Genomic DNA, 10089 nt, shown 5'->3' with positions numbered 1-10089 from the left:
TAATTACCTGTCGTGCGCGTTCAATCAAACCCAGTAGTGGTTTGTTACAAAAGCCCCAAATTACTGTGGTTTTTTTCCCAAACCAATTCAAACCGTCCCAGATTCAAACTGCTCAGTTAATTCCTACCCGAGATTTTTTTTTTCAAGGTACCAAAATAAAAGCCCAATCACATTTTTCCTAGAATTCGGCTAGAGTCCAAAATAAACCATATTTAGAACAAAATTGGTGGCATGAGGCCACCGGTTCCCTCGGTCATCAAGTAGTTGGGTAATCGACCAAATCGTTTTTTCCATCCAAAGAAAAGAGACTTGCCTTTGCAGAGCACACGTCTATTGTTCCATATTGGAGTACGATGCGGACTAAAGTTGTGCGGGTGTAGTGACTTCCAGCACAGAAGAGCTTGTTTATGACATGAGGATAGTTTGACTGGTAATCGTTCAATTTTAAAGTCGCATGTAAGGATTAAATCTATTCCTTCTTTTTTTTTTTTTAAATAGACCTCTGGGGAGACAAAGCCAAATGCTGCTATTGTTTGAAATGAAAGATTGAAGCCATTTTATTTTGAACACTGCATTCAAACATTCAAAATTAAGTGCTTGTAAACATGCAAAGGCAGCTGTATGGGGTCATTCGGTTGAGGCATACGTGAGGCGGCGGTCGTGGTAGAAGCGCAAGTGACGTAAAGGCTGCCCCGACAGCTGACGCAAATTGCGCTTGGTCTTACTGCCGATTGGATGGTTGATTAAAAAAATGTTTAGAAACGCTAACCGGAAGCCCGTTTAGAATCTGAGTCGGAGCGGCCTATAGGCGGGTATTATTAATTTTCCCCCCCGGAAAAAAAGGCGAATGACTGACGACGGAAATGTAGCCACGCCGCAGACGGATGACGAATAACGGACGCTTGATTTTAGGTCAAATGCCCAGCTCTGAACATTTCATATTTAAACAGTTCTCATCCCAGTACCAGGTTTACGCACGTGAATAGCCGTAACCTGTTGATGACGTCTGTACCGCGCCACCAATTTAGCGGAAGCTGTCAGCAAGCAGACTAGAAGAACTTCCGGTCCAGACAGCCATCTTAGCATATTCTCCCTCTCGCCGTAGCTCTCAATTTATAGATTCGTTGTCATATTCGCATATCTTCCACGATTATCGAACCCTTTCCCCATCACCCTCAAGCAGCCAGCTCGCGTCGTGATCACAGACGCCTCGGCGCTAAAATGGCGGCCGACCGCCGCGAAGACAAAGGTGCGCGTTAGCTTGTTAGCTTGTTAGCTTGGTTAGCCTGTTAGCTGGTCTTTGTTGTGTGGAGCCTTTTGTGTCGCCGTTCTCGCTAATCAGGTTATTGATCTCTTTCTCGTCACCCGTGGACACGCGTGTCGTCTTCTAACAGCAGCTGGGCATTAGGACAGTTTCCTCGGTTTTGTCTCTTTAAGTGGTCCGAGCAAAGAGTGATGAGCCCTACCTGCATGGCCACTCACCTGTTTAAAAAAAAAAAAAGAAAAAGCTAATCTGCTCAGAAGTAAGAAAACATTATACACTCGAAGAAGTTTTAGTAGTCGCAATACCGTTGATAGGACAGCGTTGTTGTAGGTAGGTATAGTACAAAAAAAGTGAACCCATGTGTATATCAAAATAGAGATACCATACAGTAGGTAGGAGATCTGAAACGCCCTAGTTTGGAAGAAAAGTATTCTTTCGCGTACAACGCCCCAAATGAAAGTCAATTTCAGTCTTTTAGAAATTTGTGAGTCTTTGCTAGATAAGTGCCTGTAATTTCCTTACTAGTTGAAACCCATAAAGGAAGCTACGTTGAATGTTATTTGTTGTTGTTTTGTTTTTTGAATTGACTTTTCAATCATTGGCGTTAGCGTGGTCAATTTATGACCACCGTGGATAAGGTCTGGTGGCATGGCAGGTATTTTGCTGCCATTTCATTCCTGAGCACACAGAGTAAATTTATCATCAAATTTACAGTGAACTTGACCCGAATAAGAATTGTTCATCACATCCACCGACGTTTCCTTTCGGTTGTATCGAAATCCAATGGACATGTGAAATTGAGGGACATTTTTATCTTTCTCAGAACCGCCGGAAATCCCAACCGAACGGGAAATGTCAAATTTCACCTGGATTTTGTAACGTGTTGACTTGGTCATGTTGCTCAAGTTGATTTTGTAACCTGATAGACGGTGAGCTCACTGTTCTGGAAGACATATTGACGGAAGCGCCGGATCAGGATGACGAGCTGTACAACCCTCAGACGGAGCGACACATCACCGATAAGAAAGGTAGCGCCCGTGCCCTTTTGTCCTCAATCTTCTTTTTCTCACTTTGCCGTCTTCGCCTTCGTGAAGTTCTTTGAGAGACACTTTGACACGCTTACGTGGTAGGAACAAAGCGGAAGAGCGACCATTTGTCGTGCCACGACCGCAAGCGGCTACGGGGCTCCTCCGGCCACGCCCCCTCCAGGTCGTCCTCGGCCAATAAGAGAGGTTCGGGCGCTCCCCTCTCGTCGTCGTCCTCCTCCAAGAGATCGGCGAGCAGTCCTCACAGACGCCACGTGAGCAGCTACCGCGGCGACTACGACGAGCGAAAGAGCCACCGAGGGACGAGAGACGCCGGCCGCAGCCGCGGTGGCGAAAGGGCCCGACGCAGACGCTCTCCCAGGGAGGGTGCCGCCGCCAAGCAGGTGACCAAACCTAACGCCGCGCCCCTTGTGACTCTACTGCCGCTCAAGCGTCAAAGCTGCAGTTGCAAAAGTGGCGAAGGGACAAGTTAATGTCTCCAAACGGTCAATTGATCAATTCTTTCCTTTAAGAACAAAAGTTCTGCTGCGACGCTGAATCGAATGTTTCCAATCATTTGATTGCAAAATCAGGTTAAAGCAAAATCTCTGCCAAGAATGCACTACGATGCCCCCTGCGGTTGGCCGAAAAGACACGCAGCCGGTCAACTTGACTTGACGCCCATGTCACTCACCAGGCCAGGCCCCGCCTTTGAACGCCAGCCATGCGTGTTCAAACGTCACAGATACCACAGGAGAATGTTAGGATGGCGACCCCAAGTGGACAAATATGATGCATGCGTGTAATTGGTTTCATGATGCCAAATCTTTTTCCTCAATCTGCTAAAGCATCCCAAATGCACCCGCCGCTCTTCCAAAATACCAACAAAGCCCCTCCCCTTAAATTCCCATTCAGTGGGTAATCAAAAAGTCTCTTCGTCTTCTCTCGGGCATTTTTGCCAAATCGTTTTCTTCCACGCACGCAGACGCGGCAGAGCAGCCCCTCCCACCATCGGGAGGACAACCAATCAGAGGAGGACGCGGCGCCGGAGTACGCTTCGGAGCAGCTCTCCGGAGGCTCCTCCCCCGCCGCCGCCGCCGCCGCCTCACACGATGACGACGAACAAGAAGAGGAGGATGTCGACGAAGAGGAGGAGGGGGAGGAGGAAGAGGAGGAGGACGAAGACGACGACGACGGCGAGGAGGAGGAAGAGGAGGAGGAAGATGAGGAGGAAGGAGAGAAGGATGACGAAGGCGAGGAGGAAGAGGAGTACGAGCGTCGCGGCGACGGCAACGACTACGACACGCGCAGCGAGGCGGGAGATTCGCGCTCGGCCTCCTCCGTCAGTTTCTCCGACGAGGGCGAGTCGGCGCGCTCGGCCTCGGCCTCCGACGCCTCAGGTGGGTGGGGACCGCCGCGCTCGCGTCCGTGGCGCCGGCGCCGCCGCTTTGTATTTGTGAGCGCCTCCCGTCACTGTGCGGCGCAGGTTCCGAGAAGAAGCGGGAGAAGTTGTCATCGTCGGTGCGAGCCGTCAGTAAGTGCGCCCCCCGCCGACCGCGCTTCCTGTCTTTTGTCCGACCGCGCTTCCTGTGTTCTGTCCGACCGCGCTTCCGCTTTCTCTGCAGATCCCACCAGCAACCTTCGCTACATCCTGCGCGAGTCGCGCTTCTTCGTCATCAAGAGCAACAACCACGAGAACGTCTCGCTGGCCAAGGCCAAGGTACGCGCCGCCGCTCGCCTTCGTCCCGCCTTTGTTTTGTCTCGCTGGCTCGCTCTTTCCTCCTTCCCGTCTGCCGTTTTCCTTCCTTCCTTGCCCCAACACATTCTTTTTGCCCTCCATCTAATTTGCATCAACGTGCATACGTGAGATGCACGTCAGCGTACGTTTTGGGAAACCAACAAATCACTCGATGTCACTTTGCCTTTGGCAAAACGAACATTTTGCAAATCTGAAAACTTGTCCAGTCAACGTGCTTACAAAACAAGACATCCCAAAAAGTTCAGACTTTGAGTCATTTTTTTTTCGTTTCCAAATTGTCACACCAATCTTTCCGCCTTGTACTACAAATGAGCAGCCTCCGTGACTGCCCTGAAAGAAACGCAGGGGCTTTTTTCCCCTTCCTGTCCTTTCCTTGCCTCCCTCCTCTTGTTACTTTCTTCCTTTTCTTCCTTGCCTGCCTTTCTTTCTTTCTTTCTTTGTCTGGGCCAAACTCCAGCTCACCCGCCCGTCGCCTTTCAGGGCGTGTGGTCCACGCTGCCCGTCAACGAGAAGAAGCTGAACGCGGCTTTCCGCTCGGCTCGCAGCGTCATCCTGGTCTTCTCTGTACGGGAGAGCGGAAAGTTCCAAGGTGAGAGCGAGAGAGAGAGAGAGCGGCGGGTGTAAGCGGCTCATCGGCCAGACGCCTTCAAAGCGTACCTCACTCACTCACTCACACACTCACAAACCGTAGGTTTCGCCCGCTTGGCTTCGGAGTCTCTTCACGGCGGCTCTCCCATCCACTGGGTGCTTCCCGCCGGCATGAACGCCAAGATGCTGGGCGGCGTCTTCAAGATCGATTGGCTGTGCAGGTGAGCGTGGCGACCGGCCGCCGCCGGACGTCCGGCCCGCTCACCTCTTTGCCGGCTCTCGGCAGGCGGGAGCTTCACTTCACAAAGACGGCTCACCTTTCCAACCCCTGGAACGAGCACAAGCCCGTCAAGATCGGACGTGACGGACAAGTAAGATTTGTTTTTGGCCGCGTATTTTCCACTGTGGAATATGCACGTTTGCACCCTGCGAGTAATTGCGGCTCCCTTCAAGACTCGAGTCTTTGGTTCTTGCCCGCCGAGGTGGCAAATCCTCTGGCTCGCCGGCACGAGGCGGTCACTGCGAACACCGTGTCATTTCACTTTGGGTTTTTCGTTTACAACGCGGACCTGGAGGCAACTCGGGGTTCGGTGTCTTGCCCAAGGACAGGCACTCGGAGCTGAAATTTGAAGCGGCCGCGCTAGATGACCCGCCGGCCCGGGAACTGAGCCGTTCGCCGTCATCAAAAGTGGTGCCGGAACAACAACAACAAAAGGACACGCGTGGAGATGTGAAGATTGTTTGGTTTTTTTTTTAACTCGGTGTCGTTTCCGTTTTTGAATGGTTTAAACCATAACAACATGCCTAGCTGTCTTGCCTCCGAATCGGAGCGGAAAGTGCGCTTTCTCGGCCCGCGGGTGTGTTTTCCTGTTGTGTTCTTCACTGCGCCACCCTGCTACCTCATTTTTCCAGGAAGATTTTTGAAGAAAACCAAATCAAATCTGCCTTCTTTCATGTATTCAAACTTGCATATTTCAGTGCCAGTAGCACTTAAAAAGATTCTGACAGTTGAGGAGAAAGATTGAAAGTGTTACCTTCAAAAAGCGAGTGAAGCTATGCTGATGCTTCAAATGCACCTTTTTAGGCATTCGGGCGAAATTGCAAAAGGTTTAACCAAATACTGCAAAGGCCTTTTGATATATCGAGAGCGAGCAAGCGCAACGGGTGAGGCGACAAGCCGAGCTGCCGCCCTCCCGCCGCCCCGCCGCCGTTGCTCTCTCTTTGAGTTGTCTGTTTGCGTTGGTCAGGAAATCCAGCCGGACGTGGGCGCTCAGCTGTGCGCGCTGTTCCCCTTGGACGAGAGCGTGGACATCCACCAGGTGGCCCGGCGCGTTCGTCACAAGCGTGAGAGCCCTTCGGAAACGCGACCCCGCGGCCGCCCGCCGCTGCGCGAGCCGGGAAGGTTAGCCAATCGCCAAGCTCCTCCTCCCACTCGCTGTCATTCTTCCGCTCCTGCCGCCGGACGTCGGAGACGGCGAGCGCGGCGGCTAATCCGCTCGGGCTCGTCGTTGCTCCGCCTCTGGAGTTTTTCCGCCCGAGCGCCGCCGTGAAGGTTGCTCGGCCAGGCGGGAAGTTGAAATGGTTTCATGTTTGTTTGACTTTGTCTCTTTGCAGGAGGTTCACTCGTAGCAAGTTGAAGCTAGCCAAATCTAGATGGACTTTTCAGAATAAAAGCATTGGCTGGACTGATGGAAGCGGGAAGGGGCGAGGGAGCTTGAAGGGGAAAAAGAAAGAGAGAGAGAGAGGGACTGTGATCTCCACATGGACTCTTTTGCCTTTTCACGGTGGTGCGGGTTGCTCATTTGATGGGGGGGGCTCGCTGGACTATCCCGTCAAGTCGGGGGGAGGGCGGGGGACAATGTGTCCGATCGGGTCGAAAAAGATGGAACTGATCAAATGAGCCCGCGGCCACCCCATGAGAGAACACTTGAAAAAGTCTTGCCGCACGCACGCACGCACGCACGCACGCGCATGCACATGCACCAAATGAGGACGTTTTGTTGGGGGGGGCGTGTGTGTGCGCGCGTTGCTTTCGAATGAACTCTTAAGCGTGTGTTCGATGGACTCCAAAAGTCTGGAGGGTCGGGGCTTTTCTTTGGTGACTGACAGGACTGCGCCGCCGGCACCATCATGACCCCTCCAGCCTTTCAAAGTAAGAGGGTTTGTTTGGAGGGGAAAAAAAAAAAGCCTTTTACCGTGGACGCAGATGTGGAAAGAAACTTTGTAGAATCCAAAGTCCACTTTGACATCTCAAGCGGTATGTTGACACCCGGCCTTTGATGTCTTTCAAAGTGTGTAAGTCACAGAATCATTACCTTTGCACTTTTTCTGAGAGCGGCCATTTGGGAGCACTCACGGACGCTCGACCAAGTCGACTTTAGCCCCGGCGGGACAAAGCGGGTAGATTTGGGGGACCCACTAGGTCGACATGAGCGCGAGTGGGCGACAAAGACTCTGCGACGGCGGAACAATCGCGGAAGACCGCACGAGGGACTCGGTAAGTGGACCCGAGGACTGTGGCGGCGGCGGCGGCGGGACAATCCGGGAAGTCTCATCCACCGACTCGATCGACTTTAGCGCTAGTTAGACTTTGAGCCCGACTGAGTCGACTTGGGGACACGTTGGACGTCACAGAGAGGCTCGGTGGGGGCTGGCGACCGGGTCGACTTGCGTGGCAGTAGGACCAGCAGGGAAAACTCCGGGATCAACCGGGTAGACTTGAAGACTAGCGGGGATGAACTGGGAAGATTCTCGACCCGCCTCAGTAGACATCAGGACGCATCGGGAAGACTTGGGAGGCAAAGCGAGAAAGACTGCGGGAACAACTAAGCCGACTTTTGAGGACCAGATTTACAAACTGGGACGACTCGGGGCCCAATGATGTAGCCCCAAGCGCCAGATGGACGAAGGGTTTTTCTTTTCTTTTCTTTTCTTTCTTTTTTTTTTGGAAGGTTGAGTATTTCTGTTTCGTGCGTGACTTGTACCGTCGGCCTGGCGCGTACTAGCGAGCAGGCGTTTGTCTGACGTGTCCACTTGTCCACGTAGGCGTCGTCCGGAGGAGTACGACCTCCACGGCAGAAAGCGACCTCGGGCCGAGTGTCCGGACTTCAACCAGCGATCAGGTTGTCAAGCCGCACCCCGAGAGAAGAAGCCCCAAATGTTGTCCGTGGGATTTCCCCCCTGACCTCCGGCGCTCGTCGGTCGCGGCGTTCACGGAACAATCTCGTTTGCTTTCCTTTTGCAGGCTTCATCCCGGACCTGCGCAACCAGCCGGTGGACAGGTGAGGCCCCCGAATCGGACGCTTTTTGCAAATGGCCAAGGTGACAGACGGGCTTGCCTTTTGTCTTCATGCCACTTTTGCAGGCGTTTCTCCAACGTGAGACGGGACGTTTTCCTCAACGGGGTGAGTGTGCCTCTCGCAAAGGCCGCGCACGCGCGCGCCCGTTTTTTAGCCTTCTACTTTTGCCGCCGTTCCACGTGCGAATGTAACGGCCGGTCCAAAATGGCACGTTGTCTCACGTGAGCGTTGACGCTTGCGGGTTCCGAGCCGGATCCCGCCTCCCCCCGAGCCGGATCCCGCCTCCCCCCGAGCCGGATCCCGCCTCCCCCCGAGCCGGATCCCGCCTCCCCCCGAGCCGGATCCCGCCTCCCCCCGAGCCGGATCCCGCCTCCCCCCGAGCCGGATACCGACTCCCCCGAGCCGGATCCCGACTCCCCCGAGCTAGCTGTCCCACGCGGGGCTGTCAAACTCATTTTTCTCACCTTGTAGTCACAACTGCCCTCACAGGGCCATTCTGAGCGCGAAACCAGATAAATGTTTCATGCTATTGTCACATAAAACAAATGAATGGTCCGTTAGTTTGGACTTGATTCAATTATTGTTCAAGCCACAGTCAAGTGTAACAAAAGAATTCTTCCAAAATCTCAGCTATTTGTTACCGGGTATCCAAATGTCCCGATATGATAAAGTATGATGATATTGCGGAAAGCTCACAATCCTGTAAAGAAAAAAAATCCAAGTGTTGTGTTTTTGTACCCAATAACCGCATTGGCAAACGTCGACGTTGGCGACGTCGTTGTATTGTGTCCAATTTAATATCGCGATATTGTGTTCCACGTGACCGTTTGCAACCATGGAAGTGGACACATGATTTCCATCTGATATGAAGCGGTGGGCCGGATCTGCTTTGAGATGCATTTACTGCAGTCTGTAAGCCGAGAGATGACCAACAATCGGCAAAGCGTCATGAACCCGTGCGACATGGCTTAGAGGATCTGCATCTGCGTCCCGATGTATTTGTTTGTGACTTTTTCTGAGCACGAGAAAAACCCCGAAGAATCCAGTTGCTTCTGTTCAACTTGAGCGGCCGCGACTTGGACACGAAGAAAGAAAAGATTTTTCCAAAGCACATTGTCGTCTGTTTGCCGATGTGGGTGCGCCGCGTCGCCCCCTCGCTAGCGCGGCCGCTAACCCGGAGTCGCGTTTGCTTGGCATTGGCAGTCTTACGACTACATGAGGGACTATCACCACAACGTGGGACCGCCGCCTCCTTGGCAGACGTTGGTAGGGCTCCTTTGTTCCTCGGGCCCTCCCCCTTTTGAGGCCCGCAGCAGGTCTGACCTTGTTGCCTTGTGAGCAGGCCACGTACCCCGGCGTGGAGCAGCCGGCCCCCCACCACCCTCCCTACTACCACCACAACCACCCGCCTCCGCCCCCGCACCAGGCCTACCACCACCACCACCACCACCACCCCCACCACCCCATGCCGCCGCACGAGGCCCCGCCCCCTCGCTTCCGAGACAAACAGCGAGCGGCGCCGCCGCCGCATCGCGCCTTCACGTCCAGTCCGGTGAGTCTCCGTCCGTCTGTCTGTCTGTCTGTCGGGCGGGGGCGGGACTCGAGGACTGATTGGCATGCGCTCGGTCGGGCAGCACGACTACGACATGCGCGTGGACGACTTCCTTCGGCGGACGCAGGCGGTGGTGAGCAGTCGGCGGGAGCGCGAGCGGCAGCGCGAGCGGGCGGGACCCAGACGAGAGCGAGAGCGCGAGCGGCCCAGGGACCGAGACCGGGACAAGGAGAGGGGACGCTACCGCAGATGAGTGAGAACATGCTCTCCTCTCGGGGCTTTTATTTGACCGCCGCATCCTTTGATTGTGAAATACCGCCTGATCGTTCACCCCCTCTTATTTTGACGATCCCATGTAGGAGAAGTGACGTCACGAAAGGAAACCAAGAGCCGCGTTCACCTCCCAGCATTCTCTCTCTCTCTCGCTCTCTCTCTCGCTCTCTCTGCTGCTCGCCACAAGAAACATGTTTGTCAGTATTTCAGGCCAACCGGAAAGAGATGAGTCTCCACTTGTTTTATTGTGAAATGTCTCTGGCAAAAACAAATAAATGGCTTGTCTTCTTTCATGAAAATATTGTCCTCCGTTCCGTTGTGTCCAGCGC

General features: G+C 53.6%; 1 protein-coding gene across 3 annotated transcripts; it reads left to right on the top strand.

Moving 5' to 3' along the window:
• The first annotated feature begins 1014 nt into the window (after nucleotides 1–1014).
• Nucleotides 1015–10059, top strand: ythdc1 (YTH N6-methyladenosine RNA binding protein C1). 3 transcript variants are annotated; one of them, XM_086054380.1, is made up of 17 exons: nucleotides 1018–1249; nucleotides 2191–2292; nucleotides 2395–2693; nucleotides 3275–3689; nucleotides 3776–3823; nucleotides 3915–4009; nucleotides 4529–4637; nucleotides 4740–4857; nucleotides 4923–5007; nucleotides 5884–6038; nucleotides 7682–7758; nucleotides 7881–7917; nucleotides 8001–8040; nucleotides 9139–9201; nucleotides 9278–9487; nucleotides 9570–9740; nucleotides 9847–10059. In XM_086054380.1, exons 1-16 carry the CDS (start codon nucleotides 1222–1224, stop codon nucleotides 9738–9740), a joined length of 2052 nt encoding a protein of 683 aa, XP_085910506.1. In that variant the 5' UTR covers nucleotides 1018–1221; the 3' UTR covers nucleotides 9847–10059. The 3 variants fall into 3 exon arrangements, 2 of the variants coding, with proteins under 2 accessions (XP_085910507.1, XP_085910506.1); XR_015089922.1 differs by lacking the exons at nucleotides 8001–8040; nucleotides 9139–9201; nucleotides 9278–9487; nucleotides 9570–9740; nucleotides 9847–10059 and adding an exon at nucleotides 6251–6893 and having other exon boundaries at nucleotides 1015–1249; XM_086054381.1 differs by lacking the exons at nucleotides 7881–7917; nucleotides 8001–8040; nucleotides 9139–9201; ... (1 more) ...; nucleotides 9570–9740; nucleotides 9847–10059 and having other exon boundaries at nucleotides 1015–1249; nucleotides 6251–7833.
• Nucleotides 10060–10089: the final 30 nt, after the last annotated feature.

Source organism: Filicampus tigris, chromosome 15 (genome assembly GCF_054856515.1).
Source record: "Filicampus tigris isolate MCC_2025a chromosome 15, RoL_Ftig_1.0, whole genome shotgun sequence".
Classification (NCBI taxonomy): domain Eukaryota; kingdom Metazoa; phylum Chordata; class Actinopteri; order Syngnathiformes; family Syngnathidae; genus Filicampus; species Filicampus tigris.
Note: the sequence above shows the minus strand (reverse complement) of the source record. Positions and strands in the feature narration are given on the sequence as shown.